Here is a 23,509-nt window from a genome sequence, read left to right as displayed (position 1 = left end):
TCTGATCTATCTGATGTGTTTAGGAACATTTTTTTACTAGGAACAGAATTCTAATAGATTTCAGTATGAAATCTATTGAAAATCGATTTGATGGCTTTTTTTGCCATCAGACTTCCATTAGGTCCAATGCAAAATGATAAGCCATCTCAACAGATCGACCTAGATTTTCCAGCCTGCCAGATCGGTTGAAATCGATCGATATCAGAAGCAAAATCCATTGGTCAATCGATTTGTGATGGATCAAATCATAATAGGCTCAGTGTATGGGCACATTTTCTCACATGATCAGCAGAATCTATTTCTTGTAAGTGAGAGCAAATACCTGCAAACCACAGGCTCTGTGCATGCTGCTTGTGTTTCAGCATGGCATGCAGTATATACATTTTGTATAGGAAAACTACCAGTGTTTCCCCCAAAAATAAGACATCCTCTGAAAATAAGCTCTAGCGCAGAGGTCCCCAACCTGGGGGCCGCGGCCCCCTGGGGGTCCGTGGGCAGATTTCTGGGGGGGCCGTGGCGGATCTGGCCTTTCTCCCTCTCCCCCCAGCGTCGCCGTTCCTGATACCTTATGCGCGGGCGGCCGCTTTCTTCCTTATATTCCCCATAGCCCCTCTCCTCTTTGAAGCATCTCGTATTACAGCAGCGCTTGCTGTGCGCATGCTGTAAGGAGGGAAGGAGGCGGGCAGCGTTCACATGGTAACGGCGATCGCCGCTGCCCTATTTCCTACCCTTCCTTACAGCAGCCGCGCGGGAAGCGCTGCTGTAATACGAGGTGCTGCAAGAGGAGAGGAGCTATGGGGAATACAAGGAAGCGACCGCCCGCTCGTCAGGTAACAGGAGCGGCGGCCACGGGGGGGCTGTGCGGGGGAGAGGAGAGGCTACACTGGGCTAACTGTACTGGCGACACTGGGGCAGCGATACTGGGCTAACTATACTTGCTATTCTGGGCTAACTATACTTGCTATTCTGGGCTAACTATACTTGCTATTCTGGGCTAACTATACTTGCTATTCTGGGCTAACTATACTTGCTATACTGTGGTAACTGTACTAGCTATACTGGGGTAATTATACTTGCTATACTAGGCTAACTGTACTTGCTATACTGGGCTAACTGTACTTGCTATACTGGGGTAGCTATACTTGCTATACTAGGCTAACTGTACTTGCTATACTGGGGTAATTATACTTGCTATACTAGGCTAACTGTACTTGCTATACTGGGGTAACTACTGGCTATACTGGGGTAGCTATACTTGCTATACTAGGCTAACTGTACTAGCTATACTGGGGTAATTATACTTGCTATACTAGGCTAACTGTACTTGCTATACTGGGCTAACTGTACTTGCTATACTGGGGTAGCTATACTTGCTATACTAGTCTAACTGTACTTGCTATACTGGGCTAACTGTACTTGCTATACTGGGGTAGCTATACTTGCTATACTAGGCTAACTGTACTTGCTATACTGGGGTAATTATACTTGCTATACTAGGCTAACTGTACTTGCTATACTGGGGTAACTACTGGCTATACTGGGGTAGCTATACTTGCTATACTAGGCTAACTGTACTAGCTATACTGGGGTAATTATACTTGCTATACTAGGCTAACTGTACTTGCTATACTGGGCTAACTGTACTTGCTATACTGGGGTAGCTATACTTGCTATACTAGTCTAACTGTACTTGCTATACTGGGGTAACTACTGGCTATACTGGGGTAGCTATACTTGCTATACTAGGCTAACTGTACTTGCTATACTGGGGTAGCTATACTTGCTATACTAGTCTAACTGTACTTGCTATACTGGGGTAACTACTGGCTATACTGGGGTAGCTATACTTGCTATACTAGGCTAACTGTACTTGCTATAGTGTGGTAACTGTACTTGCTATACTGTGGAAACTGTACTTGCTATACTGTGGAATCTGGGAAAAAGGGGGGGCTGCTGCCGCCGACACTAGCCACGCCCACTCACCCCCCACCCCTAGGGGGGGCCCGGAAAAAAATTTGGTCGGGATAGTGGGCCCCGGGCTCAAAAAGGTTGGGGACCCCTGCTCTAGCGCATCTTTTGGAGCAAAAATATATATAAGACTGTCTTATTTTCGGGGAAACACTGTATGTAATATTCATTTGCAGCCACGTCATGTGTTTATTTAAAATAAATTTTCCTCGCTTCAGGTTCCCTTTAAAGTGGGTACAAAAAATAAAAAATAAATTTGCAACTCTGTATTTTACAGAGGAAGAAAAATGAACAAACACGGAAGGATATTTTGCTTTTAAAATATTTACATGACAGGGCCAAATCCATAAGACAAATACCATACAGGAATTGTTACATTATAAAGAGAAAGGTGCTTTCCCTCTAGTGAGCAGCTCTAGTTGGCATGCTAATTGCTACATCCAGATTCAGTGTAGTTATTATATACAGTATGTTCTACAGCAGAAGGTGCTTTCCAGGATTTATGTAACCATAAACTACTGACCTTGTGCAAACTTCCCAAGATAAAAACCAGGCCCCATAATACATGTCAGGTGACAACTATAAACTGTAACTACATACACAAAGCACAATTTTTCTTTTCAAATCCGTAGCCAACTCCATTACATTGAAACAGACATCCATACTGGCTATAGCTGACAATTTGAGCACGAGGGGTGCACGTTAACAATACAGAGTAGTGGCGGCAGAGTTCTGCTACATGGTAGCGAGCGAAACTTGGGCATGCTGGGAGCAGTAGTTCACCAGAGTTAGTCTTCGTATTTATACAGCGAAGACATCTTCCGCCGCACCAACGTACAGAAAATATTGTCTTGTGCCTTAGTGGTCACAATCTAATCACTACTATAGTCATATGTCTATGTATGGATCATGTAGTCATGTATCATAGTCTAGGGCCAATTTGGGGGGACCCAATTAACTTATCTGTATGTTTTTGGGATTGGGGAGAAACTGGAGTGCCCGGAGAAAACAGACATAGGGAGAACATGCAAACAGTGCAGATAGTGACCTGGCTGGGATGTAAACTGGGGACCCAGCACTGCAAGGCGAGAGCGCTAACCACTCTGCCATTGTGTAGCTGAACTCCCGTGTAAAATAATGGTGATTGGAGGGTGTTTAGGGTTAGGAGTAGGTGAGGGGTGGTTAGGGTTAAAATTACTGATATTCTACTATAAGTAAAAGTACGGATAATCCACTATAGTGGATAATAGGATCTTGGTAAAATTGCCAATATTCTATTACCGCTATTTCACGTCCATTTTTCATAGCACCTCTTTATCACAGAAGTCATTACATATCCTCCAGCCAAGAATTGACAAGTGCTCTTCAACCGAGAATTTCCTGCTCCTTCCCATAAAAGTGTGGTACCCCACAATGAAGGGGGGGGGGGGGGGGGGGGGGAAGATTGTAGCCAAATCCAGGGCAAAAGTCAGCTATTCAGAGAAGCAGTTCAGAGGAGAAGCCTGGTTAGAGGTGGCACTATCTTCCCTTGTCTCCTCCTCAGCTCTGACTGTGTATCAGGTGCATATGTCCCTTCTACCCCCTCCAAGTCTGCTGACTTGTCCAAACAATGCTCTGTTCTGCCCTTATAAGGCCACTGCATTTCCTACCCTCGGCTAATACTCGAGTTAATAATTTATTCTAGTTTTTTTAGCTAAAAGTTGGGGGTCGGCTTATACTCGAGTATATACGGTACTTTAAGCTTGCTCCTACACGTCACACAGTCATACAGGCTCTTAAAAAGACACCACAGAGAAAGGCCTAGTAGCAAAGAAAAGAGTCTCATATTTTTATTTTCAGTTAGGGTTTTTTGTAATTTTTTGATAACATTGCACCAATATCTAATATTTGCAGTTTACAACCTACACTCTACATTTTAAACTATGAAACAGAGCAGAGCTAATGACCCTTTAGCCCTCCGAACTTTCCTGCAGTAAAACCTTATCTGAAGATGTCTTTCACTGTTTCTTTGAGGTATAAGTGCACTATCTTCAACCCAAGCTCAGAGAAGCTCTATTACATAGATAACAAGTGTCTTAAAGGACTTACGAGGCGAACTAGACAAAAAAAAGTTAAATACTTGCATGAAATAAAGGACAGAGGGCGCCGTCCGCGCCCTCCGTGCCGTTCCGCCGGGTCCCCGCAGCTCAATGTGCCCCCCGGGCCGGTTCCGACCCCACAGCCCGGGTCGGGCTCTCTTTCCTCCACTAAGATGGCCGCCGGAGCTGGCTGCGCAGTCCGCATATGCGCAAGTGCGGCTGCGCAGCTCCAGGGCCTTCCCCCCGATCCACGTAACAGGAGACGGCCTATAGCCTGGATCGGGAGGGAGGCCCTAGAGCTGCGCAGCCGCACTCGCGCATATGCGGACTGCGCAGCCGCGGCCATCTTAGTGGAGGAAAGAGAGCCCGACCCGGGCTGTGGGGTCGGGACCGGCCCGGGGGGCACATTGAGCTGCGGAGACCCGGTGGAACGGTACGGAGGGCGCGGACGGCACCCTCCGTGCTTTGTTATTACATGCAGGGATTTAACTTTTTTTTGTCTAGTTCGCCTCTTATGTCCTTTAACTCTTCATGTACTAGAAACAATAGGAGACTCATATCTTTGCTACTAATGTTCTATTTCTTAGCTGTACTATACATACAATTCATTATCCCATAAGTTTATTTTCACTTCAGATTCCCTTTAAAGTTTAAACAATGTGTTGGGGAATTCTAACTTTAAAAAGGACACCTGATCTGAGGGGCATATAGAGGCTGCCATATCTATTTCCTTTTAAACCATACCAGTTGCCTGGCTGCACTGTTGATCATCTGCCTTTAATACTTTTAGCCATAGACCCTGAACAGTATGCAGATCCCGTTTCTGACTGAACTAGCCACATGCTTGTTTCAGGTTTGTGATCTGGATACTAATTCAGCCAAAGATATCAGCAGGCTATCCAAGCAACCGGTATAGTTTAAAATGAAATACATATGTCAGCCTCCTCGTGCCTCTCAGTTAAGGTGTCCTTTGAAGTCAATCTCTTCAAAATTAGCTACTTATTCTCCTCACTGTCTAATCTGTGATTAAAGAGAGACTTAAGCGAACAAAAATTGCTATTTTTACCTTCTAGTTTGCTTCGCTTCGTAAAAATAGCAATTAATGTTCGCTTCAGAGTCTCTTTAAAGGACAACTGAAGTGAGAAGAATATGGAGGCCGTCATATTTATTGCCTTCTAAACAATACCAGTTGCCTGGCAGCCCTTCTAGTCTAGGCTGCAGTACAAGCATGCAGATAATCTTGTCAGATCTGACAATAATGGGAGAAACACCTGATCTGCTGCTTGTTCAGGGTCTATGCCCAAAAGTATTAGAGGCAGAGGATCAACAGGGATAGCCAGGCAACTGGTATTGCTCAAAAGTAAATAAATATGGCAGCCCCTATATCCCTGTCACTGCAGTTGTAACCAAAGTAACCAAAGCCCCATCTAGCCACACATTTGTTTCCCCCTCTTATTCAACTGCAGGCTGCTTTCACAGTAAGACGTTACAGGCGCACGTTAGAGCAGCCTGTAACGCAGCCCAACTCACAGTAATGAAAAATCAATGGGCTGTTCACAGTGCCCACGTTGCGTTACACTATAACGCTGCACGTTCAATGAAAGTGCAGCATGCTGTGCGTTATATGCGGTTTTAGCCGCGTTAGACTGTTTGCACATGCTCAGTAATGTGTATTGTGAGTAGCCACATGGCTAATTAATATTCACTGCACTGTGTGGACGTCACTGGGGGGGGGGAACCATGTGATGCGGAGTGTTCCGATCACGTGGTCTCCAGTCTTTTGCTGCATGCGCCGTTTTCAACCGATAGCGTGTGTCAAAAAGTACGCATCACGGACGCATCAAGAGACGCACAACGCGGCTCTATATAACGTCCAACTTCAAAGCTCACATGCGTTGCGTCAGGGGCACGTTATGCGACCTTAACGCCGCATCTAACGCAGCGTCTTAGTGGGAAAGAGCCCTTAATCTGTACTTGTTAGAATCCTCTTTGTTCCTTTGTTACTTATACTTGCTATCAATGAATGACTGTAATTTCTACCCACTATCTATTTTACAGCACTGTGTCATAAGCTGGCGTTTCACAAATAAATACAAATAATAGCAGAATCACAATCATAAGACTGCGGTTTGTCTCATCCACCTGACTGCCTCCTGGCAATGAAAGCCCAGTGCTGTGTCATGGGTTAATAATAAGGTTTCCCTGCACCTCTCTGTTATGTGTTCTAACATGAGGCTCGTGGTGTAGCTACCGAGGATGCTGAAATTGTGGCTGCACCAGTAGCCGGGGGGGGGGGGGGGGGGAAAATCGGTAGTCATGGTCACTTGACTGCAATGTTGACGAGTCATGGTCACATGACTGCTATCTGGGCACTAACTATAGGCCTGCTATATAACTAGGAACAACGAAAGGAAAACCTTCACAAGCATTGCAAATACGGACGTTCAGCATCATACTTCCTCTTCCAGTATTCACAAACATCACAAGAGGAAGGAAATGAAAGATATATCTTACCTGGGAGATAAGTAGAGGGGAAAGCAGTGTGCGGCAGTGAGAAAATCAAAGATTTCTCATATCGTACAGGACTTGATTTCTTTTGCCTTTGCAAAGTCCAATGGATTCAAGCTATGAAACAAGATAAATGGCGGTTAGTGTATTACTGAAGTTTACACCAAATCCATGAGTATGCAGAGTCAGCCCACTCAAAGTCACATAGCAGATGCAGATAGGGGTCAGTGCACTGTTTCATTGATTATGTCTCCGAGAAACTTCAGTGATCAGATGTCCCCATCATGATTCCTGGTTGTATTAATGCAACCCATGGCGTTTCATGCATCCATCGCGTTGGTAACAGCACCCCCTGTGATGACGAAACCGCATGTAATCACATGGGGCTCTGTTACCAATGCGACAGACGCCTGAGACAGGAAGGAGACAGAAGCTGCGGGGGATCAGCGGTGGAAGGTGAGTTATAACTACTATGCCCGCTCCCCCCGCCGCTGTGGGGCATCTACCTATCTAACCTTTACCTAGGGCACCTACCTATCTAACCTATACTGGTGGCAACTATACGGGCTACCCTATACTGGAGGTACCCATGTAGCTAACCTAAACTGGGGGCAACTATGCCTGGTGACCTATACTGGGGAACCTATAGCTGGCTAACCTATACTGCGAGCACCTATACCTGGCTCCACGGGGGGTGCCCTGGGTGCAATTTAGCCTAGAAACTGCCCTGCTGCCATATTTATTTCCTTTGAAACAATACACATTGCTGGGCTATCTTGCTGATCCTCTGCCTCTAAACGTGGTCATACAGCTAACGATGAAAATCAGTGCCACAACAACATGTACCCCTGATAGATGATTTGATTGATTTAGGACCAAAAATTAGTCAAATGCATTCATCCAGCATGCTGGAAAATCTTGATCGAAAATATTTCATCATGTACGCGGCAGTAACAGCATTGGGTATTGCAATGGCCAACATACGCAATGTACTCCAGCTGTTCTGCCCTCCGTGCCCATGCTGTGTATATTCACACCTGTCCCACTGGGACGTGCCTGGCATCATCCGCTGTTGCCCTCATTACTGAGCGCCTCTACCACATGCTGCCAGGCGCATGTGTAAAGCACTGGCGATAATCACAATGACAGCAGAGGATACTGGGAGTCACGCCAGCCTGCCCATAGATTATTATTTTTAGTCAGGGCTGCCCATTGCGTCGATCACGATCTACCAGTAGATCACGAAGGACTGCTGGGTAGATTGCGGTCGGTGTTTTGAAATAGTACGCCAGACGTTGACTAAGCAGCGCCAGCGTACCATCGAATTGTGCTGCTCTTCTGCCCTACGCAGAGCAGCACGCAGCCAAATAGAAGAGGCAAGTGAGAGCCGCATCCTGCCCATCCCCTTCCTTCACTACCCACCTCCTTCCTCCCCAGCCCGTTCCCCACCACCAAGTTGACGGGATCCCCCATTGCTGGCGCTGCATGCCACGCAGCACTGAGACCTCAGATTAGCGGCGCCCCGCAGTGGAGAGAAGAGCAGTGGGTAACAGGAAGTGATTTTTCTGTATACATGCCATTACCCTCTGTTCTCTCCTCCACTGCTGGTCGCCGCTAATCTGAGTTTTCAGTTCTGCATGCCCCGCTGGGCATGCAGCGTCAGCGAGAGGGGTGCTGACAATGTGGAGGACAGCAGTGGCGTGAGGGGGACACCTATGCCTAGCTATATAGGGTGCACCTATGCCTAGTTATCTATATGGGGGCACCTATGCCTAGCTATTCTATACTGGGGCATTTATACTTTGCTAACCTTTAATGGGGGGCTCCTAGGCCTAGCTTCCTATAAAGGGGGCAGCTATGCCTGACTATCTATACTGGGGCACCTATACCTGGATAACTATACCGGGGGCAACTGTATCTGGCTAACTTATACTGGGGGCATCTAGCCTAGCTACCCTATGCTTGGCTAACCTATACTGCCTGGCTACTTATACTGGGGCCCCTATACCTGGCTTTTGTATTCTTTTTTGTTGGTAGATCTCTCAAGGTTGGGAGTTTTCCAAGTAGCTTGTGAGTCAAAAAATTGTGGGCACCCCTGCTTTTAGCAATAGTGTCACTCCCACAACTCAATTTACTGGTGGGAGGTCAAGAGGCTGAAACCGCTAGGCTTCCCATCCAGTAAGTGGTGCAAAGATGAGGTGAGCTGAAGAAGTGCCACACCTCCTCCTAGGGGACACCACAGGAGGTCGAACAGCACTAGTCCAAGCAAGAAACTTTACAGGGAAATCCCGCTATCGTGATTGCGGTTTCAACTGTTCTCCATAGACAGTACCCTCTAGAACCTTTCAGTTTTGGATAGGTTGTATTATTAACTATGCCCACACTAGTTGGCTAATTACAATGCTTCAAGTTGTAGAAGGTGCGGTGGTTGGCAAACTGGCCCCCATGTGGTTCCTGACTGGGTCACCTCAAGTTGGCTAGGGCCAGTTGAGTAACTACAATTCCATTGAAGCCCACTTCCAAAACCCAAAGGGAACTCAGAAACTCCATTTACCCAATGAAACTTGCTCTCTGACTACTGAAAGTGACAATAAAACTTTACATACAACATCAAAATAATTCGGTTTCTACCATTTCTTAAAACAATACATTTTTATAGAACCTTTTTGTCGGATGACAAATAACATTCTAGATCATTTCCATAATTTCATAGCAACTACTATAAAGGAGCAAATATATGCTGGATCTTGTCCCAGCAAGCTTAGATGGGAATGTGCATTAGTAAAGCAATGTTCTTTAGAACACAGCAGAAGTTAAATCATGGTAAGTGAATTTGAGTCCGGTGCTGGATTTAACAGTTCTGCACCTGAAGTTGTCCCTCTTCTTCATCCCTAAAGCCTTGTCTCTGCAAACTTTGCTCTTCAGCATTTACAGCGGATCAGAGATGAAAAAGTTACTATAACAAATAACTTGAATATATATATATATATATATATATATATATATATATATATATATATATATATATATATATATATATATATATATATATATATATATATATATATATATATATATATATATATATATATATATATATATATATATATATATATATACTAATATACTAAAGTTTAGTTAGTTTACACAGCAAATACGGCTGCAAACAGCTTTAAAAGTTTATGATTATTAATTGCTGTGATACAATGAGGGCAGCCATGTGTTTTGTTTGTCATACTGTCACAGGCCTGAGGGCTGGAGATGCTATCAGCTTGCCTGTGTGCAAATTCAGTCCCCTCTCCTCCTCCGCTCTGCCTCTGAAATCCATGGCTAGCAACCTCCTCCTTCTGCCCAGACTGAGCTCCCATAAGCCCCTGCTACCTGGGACTGTGTGCCAAGGCTCTCTGAAAAGCTGTGGGTGAGACTTGTTTAGTTTACAGGGAATTGGAGTATTAAAAACAAAAAAAGTATTTGGCTTGAGGAATTCCCTATAAACTATATGAAAGTAACACAATTATGCAATGAGTATTGCATAGTGGGACTTGTAGTTCCTTAAAGTGACCCACAGATGAAGAAAACTGCCATCTTTTACTTACCCGAGGCTTCCTCCAGCCCCATAAGTATGGATGCGTCCCCTCGCCGTCCTCCCATAATCCTCTGTTCAGCTGCAGTCAACCCCCGGCAAGCGGCTCAGTGTGACTGAGTGATGTCAGCCGGGGCCTTCGGTGCTTGCACAGCAGGTCCACGCATGTGCAGAAGGTCCGCCACTGAGCCGCTTACCGGGGCTCACCGCGGCTGAATGGGACATCGTAGGAGGATGGCAAGGGACACAGCCATGCTTATGGGGCTGGAGGAAGCCCCAGGTAAGTAAAAACGGCAGCTTTCTTCAACTCTGAGTCACTTTAAAAGCTGGAGTGCCAAGTTTGCAGATCATCTTAGATGAACAGCAAGCGAACGATCCACGATGGGGCTCTGGCACTTTTAACAGCCAACATGAAGGATAATTTCATAAGATAGTCGGGCTTTAGGGGACCCAGCAGGAAACCTCATAGGAAACAGCTGTCCAATCAAAGCACCCTCTACAGCACAGAGCATTGTGATTGGCTGGATAGTGTGGGCGTAGTTTACAACAACCTATTGGAAATCTAGCAGTTCGAGAGGGTGCAGTTCACCCGATCCTGCTAGTGGAATTTCCCTATGAGGTTTCCTGCTGGGTTCCCTAAAGTAGACTAGCCGATAATCCTTCATTTTCAGTGTGTACAGTGCTATGAACGATTTTATAAACAATGCGTCTGCAAAGTTTTTGGCACTTTGCCCACATACTGCATCGGTTAACAATCCTATTGGCATTTCAGTTGAAGTCTTCTGCTGTCATTCACTTCACATCCAATCGCTCAAGATCTTTTGTGTTTGATTGTTCATTGGCTATGTCACATGATTCTTTTTTTCGGAGGTAGAAACTCTATGGAGTACATTTGAAATCGGCGCCGGTAGACTTGGGCGCAGGATACAGCCGGTATATGGCTGATCCTGCTTCTGCACAAGTCCGGGCCATTTTAATTACTATTCCCCCTCCAGGCCGACATGGATAGTGGGGGAATGAAATAATTCGGCTTCCAGCAATTGCTGGAGGCCGAATTATTGTGTTTTTTAAGCAACCTCGGCTCCGTCTTCTGATGGAGCCGACGTTACTCACTGAGCGCTGCAATAGGAATGATTCCTATTGTAGTCTATGGCTGCGCCCAAATCTAGCAGCGCTGAAAAGCACTGCTCCGACTCTATGACCTCCAGTATCTTCCTACACAACAGGGGTAAGGAACCTTTTTGTCTTAGAGAGCCATAAACACCACATATTTTAAAATGTAATTCTGTGAGAGCCATACAAAATGTTTCAAACTGGAACAGTAGGGCTCACTACCCTGTTGCCGACGGTGATGTGTATACAGTTGATCCGCCGGATAGCGGAAGCGTCAGACAAGTCTTCAGCTTCTTTTAGGTTTCAGCAACATCAGCAATTTCCCCCAAAAGCCAGACAGGAGAAATACCGACTAACAGCTTGTACAAATAGCTAGCTGACTTAGGGGTTGATTCACTTTGTAGGACAAGATCCCCTAAATTGACAGGCCGCCTACTGGGCCAATCAAAGTGCGGGGATCTCGTTCAACAAAGTCGCTGGACCTGACAGGGTCCAGAGTGGGACAATTGGAGCAGTTGTTCATTTTGGGGTAGCACAAGTTAGTAGTGCACGCTACAGCAGTAGTGCGCCTACTTTGAAGATCATACTTGCGCTGCCACACAAAGCTGGCTGCTTGAGCAGTGTAGCTTAGTGAATCAACCCCTACTGATTTGTCTGTGAGCCAGATGTGGCCATCAAATTAGCCATAGGTTCCCTACCCCTGCTACACAAGTGCAATATCAGCTGCTGTAAAGGGTGTTCTGTATTCTCCCACATAGCTTGTGAATAGGTATATTTTTACATTCTTTACACTGTATTCTGTTAGAAGACTGGCTATCTCAGAGAACAATCAGACTGATAGGTCAGATCCCTCTATAACATGTAATACAAATGAATGTGCAAGTGAGGTCTCCCATACAAACCCCCTTACAGCTCAACTCAGAGCACCTGACACACACACTGTGGGGTGTTGTCACTTACCTCCTGGCTGAAGTCAGAAAAATGTCACATCCAGAGCTCTTCACACCTACTAACATGCAACTGTTTTCTCTCCTCTTTCCGGGTTACTTCCCAGCTACATAACGTCATCACGTAGGGACTTTTTTGGGCAACATGAAGGTTGTAAACACCGGAAGTGGGGCAGTAACCACCTCCTGCGCTGACGGAAGTGGGGAAGTCGAATGGCCCCACCTTCCCCTTGCGTCATGTGATCCGCTCTCCTGACTCCTGGGAGCCCTCCCACTTGCTTCGTAGGTGCTCGGTGATTGGTCCGTGCTGGAGACGAGCTTAGCTCCACCGCCCGCCCCCATGCAGAAATGCGGGCTTCGGATTGGATAGAGGATTGTACAGAGGGGAGGAGCTCGGCAGGTGGGCAGAAATGGGGAGCAGACCCAGTGTTGGTGAGTGAGGGGGGTGGATCCTCACACTCCACCTTCTCATTGTAGCTGTAGAACCGTCCAGCTGTGTCTATATCAGCCTACTAGTAGTTCTTGTATATGTGATTGTGTTTGTGGCGTGTCACCAGTATGCCCCTCCCCCTCATTGATAGACCAGCCTTCCCTTTTCCCATAAAAGTACAAAAAAGCATGACCATTTCCAATAATGCATGTGTACTTGGCTCAGTAAGGGGATCTTGTTATAAAGTTGGGAATAAGTTATTTCACAACTTTTTGATTAATAATAAATTAACATCTTTATGTATTTACCATTGAGCCTATTTATAAAAATGGCAATCAACAAACCATAAGGAGAAGTGATTTATTGTGTGATATTTCTGCATAAATAGTGGCATGTGTAAAAATTAAATATTTATAATAGTTATGATTACCTAAATTGATTGACAATAAGCGACGTTGACCGATCAGTGCGATCTCAACTTGGGGGGCCCTTTTCCACTGGGGTTTGCAATCTCGCTGTAATACGATTGCGTTTCCAATGCTGTCATCAAATGGGTATACGTTGTGATTGCGGTGTGTTTGCAATTTGTAACGGGAGGGGGGAAAAACAAGCTGGAAAATATTTTTAGTTGTCTGATTGCAAGAAAAATCACATAGCATACCTTTATGAGTGTATACAGGTGTCCTCCGAGTTCATTAAAGATCTGACACACCCGCCCCAAAGCTACAAAATGTCTGTTGGAGTTTGGGTCAGAGGTGGACATAGGCCAGGCAGCTGCACAGGGGCCCCATGTCCTCTAGGGCCCCTGCAATTGCACCAGTTAGGGCCTGATTATCCTCTAGGCTTTTCTCCATGTATTTATCCCTGAAACTCAAGAGAAACAGTGATAATAACTTGTGCCCCATTCATATGCAAGTTTAAAACGTGTGCTACATTTATACAGTGCCTACGGAATGTGACCTAGGTTCATGTACTTTAATCTTATCTGCATTGTTTGCATCCATCCATCTGTTATGACCACGCCCACTCACATGGGGCCCGATTCATTCATTCTGCGCAGGGGCCCATCTTTGGCTTTGTCCGCCACTGGTTTGGGTCCAGGAATCAAGTCCTGATCATTACAGATGACCATAATTGTGCATTGTGTAAACAATTTAAAGGGAACGTAAAGTTCTTACCTTGGGTGAGGGGGAACCTCTGCTTCCTAAAGAGGCTTCCCTCATTCTCCTCTGCAGGCCAATTTCAGAGCTTGGAGCCCCGAAAAAGAGTTAGTCTCCAGCTTGCAAAGGCACACTAGCACTGTCGTGCTTGGCTTTCTTTGGGAAGTGAGCCGCCTGCACCTGCGCAGTAATACGGACCCGATCAGACTAGGCTATTTCACCTGAGCCAGAGCTGGGTGGTGCTAGGGCACACGGGCAAGGTGGCTACTCTTTGGGGGTCCCAGCAATGGAACAGGCTGACATAGGGACTGGGCAAGCCTCTTTAGGATCAAGAGGCAAGTATATAAAATAGTTCCAAGCGGCCAAGCAAACCTCCCAAGTTTGCTATACGGCTAGTTACACACCAGGACGTTGCGTTTAGGGGACGTTATAGGGCACATAACGTACCCCTAACGCAACGCCTGGTGCTCTCTGGTGTGGACGTCGGAGTGAGCCACGTTGTGCAGCTCACTCTGGCGTCCGTGATGCGTACTCTTGGACGCATGCGGCATCACGTGGTCCCGCCCGGCCAATCGCCGCACAGAGCGGCTCCAGGAAGTAAACACTGCACGTCACTGAGTGCAGTGAATATTAATTAGCCATGTGCCCGGCCGCTCTCCTCTCCTCCTCCCCAACATGACTGAGCATGTGCAAACAGTCTAACGCGGCTTAGCCGCGGAGAACGCACAGCCTGCAGCACTTTGCTGCGTTACAATGTAACGCAACGTGGGCAGTGTGAACAGCCCACTTGTGTTACATTGCTGTGCGTTGGGGGAGCGTTACAGGCTGCACTAACGTGCGCCTGTAACGTCCCTGTGTGCAGGAAGCCTAAGACTAAATTCACAATGGCATTCCAGCCCACAGGAATAGGGCGCCATAAGGTTGTTGCCATTTTCTCGATGTTAGCTCAGTGTTTATTTTTTTAATGATAATTTCTCATTGAGAAATTCCCAAGGGACACCCTTGAGATGGCCAAAAGACGCTGAAAGTAATGTCCATGAACATGATGTCAATTGAATGTTGTAGTGTAATATGTACAGCAGCACCAGCTTCCCCTTTTCCTCCTTAGTACTCACCAAGGATGGTACGCCTCTGTCAAATATCAGCAAAGGGTGGGGTAGTACTGTTGGCACCACATTCCTTCCCAGAAGAAACTGTGGCTCCATGTATACAGCTTAAAAAATTGACCAATCTATTCCTACCGAGGTGGAATTCAATCCACTTTCAAATTGCAAAGATTTACATAATCCTGCATCAGCTTGGAATTATTTGACCATCCCTAGTTGTTGTAAGCCCCATGCATGACATTATCACTGGGGGAAACAGTTATTTAAAATAAGTGGTGGTTCAGGGTGAAGGTATACACCTTAGGAAAAAAATCACAGAGACAACAGGAGCCCAAATGGTGCAATACGTCACAAAAGTTGTGGGTGTCTGTGAGAACAAAGGAAAAATACTTAAAGGTGCAACCAACCACTATAAGGAGGTGGAGATGCACAACCCCGACACCACTCGGGTTACCAGGGGACCTGGAGATGGTCACTCTCTTGGAAAAGGCACATACACTCTGATAGCCTACGTGGTATAAAACCACTTTGAGTCAGGTGTAGGACAACACCCCTCGGTGGGGGAGTAAGGCACAGGGTAAGGTGAAGAGGCGCCCAATATACAATAAAATATATTAAAAACAAATAAAATAGACAAAAATGAAGTGGTTTAACTCAAGGACGACAAATTCATAAGGAAATTAATTTTATTTCTACAAAGCACAGGCAACGCGTTTCGTTGGAAATCGCCCACTTCCTCAGGCCAAATAAAGTGCCACTAGATGCTGGTAATCGCATTCAGGACGCCTCTGCCGCAGAGTGGCAGTAACTGGCAGAAGTTACCGGACCCGGTACCGAAGAGAGAGAAGACTGAGGACGGCGGCGTGGGAGCGATCGGTACGGATGGGGCTGGAGGAAGCCCCATGTATGTATAAAGCTTTTAGTTTAATTCGTCTCTTTTACACTTAAAGGATGGGAATTACGTTTAGAGTCATTTAAACTAATTTTTTTGTGGAAAAAATACACATTTATTTACAGAGATCTGTACATCAGTCCTGAAAGGGGGACAAATGAGGAAGAAAGAGGGACAGATGGATTTAGTTCCCAAAGAGGGACTGTCCCTCCAAAAGAGGGGCAGTTGGGAGCTATGTTGTGCGTTGTGAAGGAATGCAATGGACTCAGTGTGAAAGCACCCTAATGCTCTATCCTGGCTGCTGGGTCTTCATTTCAGTAGAAAATGTACCTCCTTTCTATACAGATATGGCATGAAGGCATTCATTCCAATGGAAAAGAGGTCCATTTTCTATAGAAAAATGGGCCTCCTACTGTGTCTATAGTGTTGTTCTCTACACAATAGCCCCACCTAGTGGCCCCAAGGAGTGGTGGCACTGGGTGGAAACAAAGGCCCAAATCCAATTTAGGCCCCGTTCAGACTGCAGAACGCAGACCGCAACGCATGCGGACCGCAACGCGTACGAACGCACGCCATCCGCGTTCGTATGCGTTGCGTGGCTGATCCCATCACTGAAAAGTGAATGGGACAGCCATGCGTTTTTACAAAAAATGCGTGCAGCATGCGTTTCCGGACCGCACAGGTCCGGAACGCATGCAGTGTGAACATCAGACATTGCACTCTATGCAATGTCTGATGTCGTGCGTGTCGGCCACCTGCACGCGTTTCCAAAACGCGGCTGGAAACGCGTGCAGTGTGAACGGGGCCTAAGTTTTCTCCTAGGAATGAATTTTTCATCTTACATAAAAATTACTTTTTTTCACCAAATAAGAGTCAAATGTTGATAACACATTCTGTACAGTAGTCAGAGATAGTGCAGAAAGTAGGCTCTGTGTGTGGAGCCAGCTTATCCCATGATGCAGTGTGGCAGAGTTCTGCTTACATAGAGTGACCAGACGTCCCGGATTGCCCGGGATGCGTCACGGATTCAGGGTTTGCTGTCCCAGGCTGCATGAGGTCCCGGGAAACGTCCCGTATTTAGCAGCGGGACGTCCCGGCCTCGGGACTCTGGCCACTGTATCCTCATGAACTGGCAGCGGCGTCTATAGACGCCGTGCCAGTTAATTGCCTGCAGCCCCCCTCCAGCCTCCTTAATCTTCCAGTGTCTGTTCCGACACCGGCAGGCGAGCAGGGCTATGGCAAGATGGCTGTCGAAGCCCTGTACTGGAGACTATTTGTGTCTCCAGTACAGGGCTTCGGGCGCAATCTTGCCGTAGCCCTGTCAGCGCGGAACTCTGCAGGAGGAGGAAGGTGGTCCCGGGAGCAGTGCGCCAGAGGCCGGAGACTTCTGCCAGGTGAGTAAATGCTTTCTTTTCCAGGTGAAATGTTTGCCCGCATTGCGTTTCTTTTCTGGTGAAATGTTTGCCCGCGTTGCGTTTCTTTTCTGGTGAAAGTTTGCCCGCATTGCGTTTCTTTTCTGGTGAAATGTTTGCCCGCATTGCGTTTCTTTTCTGGGGAAATGTTTGCCCGCATTGCGTTTCTTTTCTGGTGAAATGTTTGCCCGCATTGCGTTAATTTTGTACTGACATGTTTGCCCGCATTGCGTTAATTTTGTACTGACATGTTTGCCCGCATTGCGTTTATTTTGTACTGACATGTTTGCCCGCATTGCGTTTATTTTGTACTGACATGTTTTCCCGCATTGCGTTTCTTTTCTGGTGAAATGTTTGCCCGCATTGCGTTTATTTTCTGGTGAAATGTTTGCCCGCATTGCGTTTATTTTCTGGTGAAATGTTTGCCCGCATTGCGTTTATTTTCTGGTGAAATGTTTGCCCGCATTGCGTTTCTTTTCTGGTGAAATGTTTGCCCGCATTGCGTTTCTTTTCTGGGGAAATGTTTGCCCGCATTGCGTTTCTTTTCTGGTGAAATGTTTGCCCGCATTGCGTTTATTTTCTGGTGAAATGTTTGCCCGCATTGCGTTTATTTTCTGGTGAAATGTTTGCCCGCATTGCGTTTATTTTCTGGTGAAATGTTTGCCCGCATTGCGTTTCTTTTCTGGTGAAATGTTTGCTCGAATTGCGTTTCTTTTTTGGTGAAATGTTTGCCCGCATTGCGTTAATTTTCTGGTGAAATGTTTGCCCGCATTGTGTTCATTTTGTACTGACATGTTTGCCCGCATTGCGTTTATTTTCTGGTGAAATGTTTGCCCGCATTGCGTTTCTTTTTTGGTGAAATGTTTGCCCGCATTGCGTTTATTTTCTGGTGAAATGTTTGCCCGCATTGCATTTATTTTCTGTTGAAATGTTTGCCCGCATTGCGTTTATTTTCTGGTGAAATGTTTGCCCGCATTGCGTTTCTTTTCTGGTGAAATGTTTGCCCGCATTGCGTTTCTTTTCTGGTGAAATGTTTGCCCGCATTGCGTTTCTTTTTTGGTGAAATGTTTGCTCAAATTGCGTTTCTTTTCTGGTGAAATGTTTGCCCGCATTGCGTTAATTTTCTGGTGAAATGTTTGCCCGCATTGCGTTCATTTTTGTACTGACATGTTTGCCCGCATTGCGTTTATTTTGTACTGACATGTTTGCCCGCATTGCGTTTATTTTGTACTGACATGTTTGCCCGCATTGCGTTTATTTTCTGGTGAAATGTTTGCCCGCATTGCGTTTATTTTCTGGTGAAATGTTTGCCCGCATTGCGTTTATTTTCTGGTGAAATGGTTGCCCGCATTGCGTTAATTTTCTGGTGAAATGTTTGCCCGTATTGCGTTAATTTTCTGGTGAAATGTTTGCCCGCATTGCGTTTATTTTCTGGTGAAATGTTTGCCCGCATTGCGTTTATTTTCTGGTGAAATGTTTGCCCGCATTGCGTTAATTTTCTGGTGAAATGTTTGCCCGCATTGCGTTTATTTTATACTGACATGTTTGCCCGCATTGCGTTTATTTTGTACTGACATGTTTGCCCGCATTGCGTTTATTTTGTACTGACATGTTTGCCCGCATAGCGTTTATTTTGTACTGACATGTTTGCCCGCATTGCGTTTATTTTGTACTGACATGTTGCCCATTGCGTTTATTTTCTGGTGTCCGGGGTAACTGTTACTGCATTTATTATTTAATAGTCATAGATGGCTATGTTTGCTGCTTTGTGGTTACGGTATACTATTAGCATCACACAGTTTCTGCACACCCATGTTGCAAAGTCTCGTTTGTCCACATCATGGCGTAAACACTGCTATCATATGCCTCGCTGTTACATCATTACGTTAGCTCCACCGATACAATGTCATGACCACGCCCATTTTTCACCGCGGCACGCTGCGTGCGCCGCAGCCCCCCCCCCCCCCAACCTTCGTCGCTGCGCGCTCCTCAGCCCTCCCCACTTTTGGCCGCTGCGCGTGCGCCCCCCGCGCCCCCCCCTCCCCGTCCCAGGTTGGACCCACAAAAATCTGGTCACTCTAGCTTACAGGAGAAGTGTATGCTTGTTGACAGTGCAGAAGTTTTCTTTCAGGCTAGGTGCATACATAGCAGAAACGCTAGCATTGCGGAAAACGCTGTGTTTTTGCCGCTAATGGAAGTCTATGGGCCTCAGGAAAAAACGCATATCAAAAACGCCATTTTCAAAAACGCTGGTTTTGTTGCATGTTTTTCAAAAACGCAGCAAAAATGCACATAATGAAAGTCAATGGAAACACAATGGTATGCGTTTTCCATGCGTTTTTGTAAAAAAAATAGTTTTATGATATATTTCCTCTTCCTGTTGTCTTCCTAGTGATTTGCATAAAACGCAAAAGAAAAATGCGTTTTGTATATGGGAACCACAAACACATTAAAACACAAACGCCGTAAAAACGCAAACGCAGCAAAAATAACGCACAAAAACGCACACAACATTAACATAAAACATGACATAAAAAAATATATATTCACCTATGGAGAAGGAGCTCTGGATCCCTTAGGGCTCGTTTCCACTATTGCGGTGCGGAATCGCCTGGATTCCACCACTGACGAAATCGCATGCGGATGCGTTTCCCCATGCGTTTTTTGCCGCGAATTCGCATAGGTGAGGGTATATGCAATTTTAACCATGTCACTGCCTGTGTGAATTAACATTGGTACCTATGCGAATTTGCATGCGAATTCGCGGCAAAAAAAGCATGGGGAAAACGCATGCGATTTCCCTATTAAATACATTGTGTGCGATTCGCCTGCATTCCACACGCAGGCGAATTCTGAGGGCTCTGCCGTGCAGAAAAATCCTGCACAGAAAAACACACAGCAAAACTGACAAGTGGAAACAGGCCCATCCACTTGTATTGGCTGTGCGAATCTGCATGCAGGAAACGCATGCAGATTCGCGATAGGGAAACGGGCCCTTAAAGCCGTTCCCATGCTCTCTCTGTCCCCTCAGACCACCGCTGTTCCCACTGTTGAAATTCCACGCCTTCGGGACTCGTCGGAAGGCTTGGGAAGACCCGTCGCAACGCACTCAATGTGAAAGCACCATAGTAATATCATTGCATCTCGTGATGTGATGACCTTGTCCATTGTGCCGCAAATGACACAGTGTGAAAGGAAAACTGAAGCAAACTATATGGAGGCTGCCATATTTATTTCCTTTATAATAAAAAATACCACGGTAATAACCAAATTAAGTATTTTTGAAACTAAAGAAAAAAAACATTTGCCTTGTTGTCCTGCTGATCATTCTGGCAGCAGTAGTGTCTGAATCACACACCTGAAACAAGCAAGCAGCTAATTTTGTCAGAAACATCTAACCTGCTTGCTACTTGTTCAAGCCTTAGGCCTCCTTTCCACGAACTGTTGAGCCGTGTGCTCAGCAAGCAGTTACCAGGCAGAAGTAAGCAGTTATGCAGCAACAAGCAGTTACTAGGCAGCAGTGAGTAGTTGAGAGAGTTTGAGAGGTATTTCACTAACTATCAGCAGTCCGTGGAAAGGAGGCCTAAGGCTAAAAGCGGAGCAATGCTTTTCAGCACTGCTAGATTTGGGCGCAGCCAGTGCCGCCATAGACTATAATGGGAATCACATCTATAGCGGCGCTCAGTGAGTAACGTCGGCGCCCTCAAAAGACGGATCTGAAGTTGCTTAAAAAACACAATAATTCGGCCTCCAGCAATCGCTGGAAGCCGAATGATTTCATTCCCCCACTATCCATGGCGGCCTGGAGGGGGAATAGTAATTAACACGGCCGGGACTTGTGCAGAAGCAGGACCAGCCATATAACAGCTGGATCCTGCGCCCAAGTCTACCAGCGCCGATTTCAAATGTACGCGCTAAAAATGATAAAGGCAGAGGATCAGCACAAACGCTGTAAAAACTGTGCAGGAGATTTGGGCACCGCTGGCGCCACCATAGGCTGTAATAGGAATTACAGCTATATCGTCGCTCAGTGAGTGATTTGGGCGCTGTCAAAAGACGGAGTGCGAATTACTCTAAAAATGCTGTAATTCATCTGCCAGCAATAGCTGGATGCCAAATTACATCTTTCCCCCACTACCCATGGCCGCCTGGAGGGTGAATAGTAATTAACGCCTCCGGGACTTGTGCAGGAGCAGGGTAAACCTTTTATGTCTCTTTTCCATAAACTGTTTCTAGGCAGTGAAATGCCTCTCAAACTCTCACAACTGCTCACTGCTGCCTGGTAACTGCTTGTTGCTGCCTGGCAACTGCTCACTGCTGCCTGGCAACTGCTTGCTGAGCACACAGCTCAACAGTTCGTGGAAAAGAGGCCTTAAAACAGTAGGATCAGCCATACTATGCCAGGGAAAAAAACACGTATATAAGTAGATAAATACTTGATCTACTTACATAACACATGTATTATACTGTCCACGTTTTGATTTCAGTGAATGTTATATAGTAAATTACGAGAATTCTGTTCCTGGTGGGGGCCATGTCTTTTGCCCACAGTTAAGGCTAACTCGTGATGTCATTTCTGCCCTTTACTTTTTTTTCTTGTCTCCTCCAATCGCTGAGTCGCCTCATCCTTGCTTGTAAACACAAGTGATTAGGGGATTAAGTTTTAGATAAGAAGCTGGCAGGGAAATAAAGGGAAGAGAAGGAATAGATTATAGATAAAAAGAACCCCCATCATGCAACTGTTTGGCACGACTACTAAAGGGCCAGTGTTCCTTAAAGGATACCACAACTGAAATGTGACATAATGAGATAGACATGTGTATGTACAGTGCGTAGCACACAGATAACTATGCTGTGTTCCTTTTTTTCTTTCTCTGCCTGAAAGAGTTAAATATCAGGTATGTAAGTGGCTGACTCAGTCCTGACTCAGACAGGAAGTGACTACAGTGTGACCCTCACTGATAAGAAATTCCCCTTTTTTACCTCTTTCTTGCTCTCAGAAGCCATTTTCTGCTAGGAAAGTGTTTTATAGTTGGAATTTCTTATCAGTGAGGGTCACACTGTAGTCACTTCCTGTCTGAGTCAGGACTGAGTCAGCCACTTACATACCTGATATTTAACTCTTTCAGGCAGAGAAAGAAAAAAAGGAACACAGCATAGTTATCTGTGTGCTAGTCACTGTACATACACATGTCTATCTCATTATGTCACATTTCAGTTGTTGTATCCTTTAACCCTCCTGGCGGTTGATTTTTTATGCCACATGGGCAGAAATCTGTTTTTTTTTTTATTTAATTTTTTTTGTTACATGTAAAGCTACCAGAGTGGTAGCTACATGAAACACCACTAGAGGGCGCATGTGTCCCTCTAGTGCGATCGTCGCCGGCATCTATAGCAAACAGGGGAACTTGTATATAACGCGTTCCCCTGTTTGGCTTCTCATGTCGCCATGGCGACGATCGGAATGACGTCATGGACGTCAGCCGACGTCCTGACGTCAGATGCCTCAGATCCAGCCCATAGCGCTGCCTGGAACTCATTGGTTCGGGCAGCTCAGGGCTCTGGCGGGGGCCCTCTTCCGCCGCTGCGTGCGGGCGATTGCGCACAGCACTTTAAATGGGGCGAATCACCCCACCAGGGGCTGAGATATCCTCCTGCGCGGCATAGCAGCTCAGCTCGGGCTTACCGCCAGGAAGGTTAAGTATGTGATAACTCCAAATCATAACAGCAGAAAAAGTTTTGAAAGTTTTGAATGCAGGATTAGCATCTTTATCACTTAATACACTCAGACCAGTTGCTGTTGAAATTTGATTTTAATTATGGCGATACCGCTTTAATGCCTTCGCCCTGCTCCCAAATCTCCCAGCAGCGGTTTTGTAGGTATGCAATAAGCAGGACTGTCAGGCAATCTGCATTGTTTACAATTAAATATTGATATGTTAGCCTCCATATCCCTCTAACTTCACGTACCCTTCAAAACATATGAACTGCAAAGATTCTGTGGCTGATAAATATAGATAGCGAATGAGATGCTAATAATTGCAGGAGGAACTGACCAATCAGTAAGTGCATTTGATTGGTCTATTTTCAAGCTGCATAAATTTGCATACAGAATAATGATGCATCACCTTGGAATGAGTTGCATCTTATTGACCATCCCTAATTATAACTTCTTTACGTATAATTTTAGGTCTCTTTTCCATGAACTGTTTACAGGCAGTGAAATGCTTCTCAAACTCTCACAACTGCTTGCTGCTGCCTGGTAACTGCTCACTGCTGCCTGGTAACTGCTTGCTGAGCACACAGCTCAAC

The 23,509-nt window shown here is 45.8% G+C and overlaps 2 protein-coding genes across 4 annotated transcripts in view; one reads left to right on the top strand and one right to left on the bottom strand.

Annotated features, from left to right (window-relative positions):
• IKBKG (inhibitor of nuclear factor kappa B kinase regulatory subunit gamma) overlaps nucleotides 1-12,390 on the bottom strand; it is a 73,079-nt gene extending 60,689 nt beyond the window's left edge. For 2 of the 3 annotated variants that reach the window (XM_068248393.1, XM_068248394.1), the window contains exons 1-2: nucleotides 12,211-12,390; nucleotides 6,561-6,671 (exon numbers count right to left, since the gene is read on the bottom strand). The gene's annotated coding sequence lies outside the window, so the exon portion shown is untranslated. The remainder of the gene's footprint in view (nucleotides 1-6,560; nucleotides 6,672-12,210) is intronic. The other variant, XM_068248395.1, reaches the window with a different exon arrangement.
• Nucleotides 12,391-12,528: 138 nt separating this feature from the next.
• G6PD (glucose-6-phosphate dehydrogenase) overlaps nucleotides 12,529-23,509 on the top strand; it is a 73,703-nt gene continuing 62,722 nt past the window's right edge. Inside the window, exon 1 of the mRNA XM_068248396.1 lies at nucleotides 12,529-12,629. Within this exon, the coding sequence (XP_068104497.1) occupies nucleotides 12,608-12,629 (22 nt within the window). The 5' untranslated portion in view covers nucleotides 12,529-12,607. The remainder of the gene's footprint in view (nucleotides 12,630-23,509) is intronic.

Source organism: Hyperolius riggenbachi, chromosome 8 (genome assembly GCF_040937935.1).
Source record: "Hyperolius riggenbachi isolate aHypRig1 chromosome 8, aHypRig1.pri, whole genome shotgun sequence".
NCBI classification, from domain to species: domain Eukaryota; kingdom Metazoa; phylum Chordata; class Amphibia; order Anura; family Hyperoliidae; genus Hyperolius; species Hyperolius riggenbachi.
Note: the sequence above shows the minus strand (reverse complement) of the source record. Positions and strands in the feature narration are given on the sequence as shown.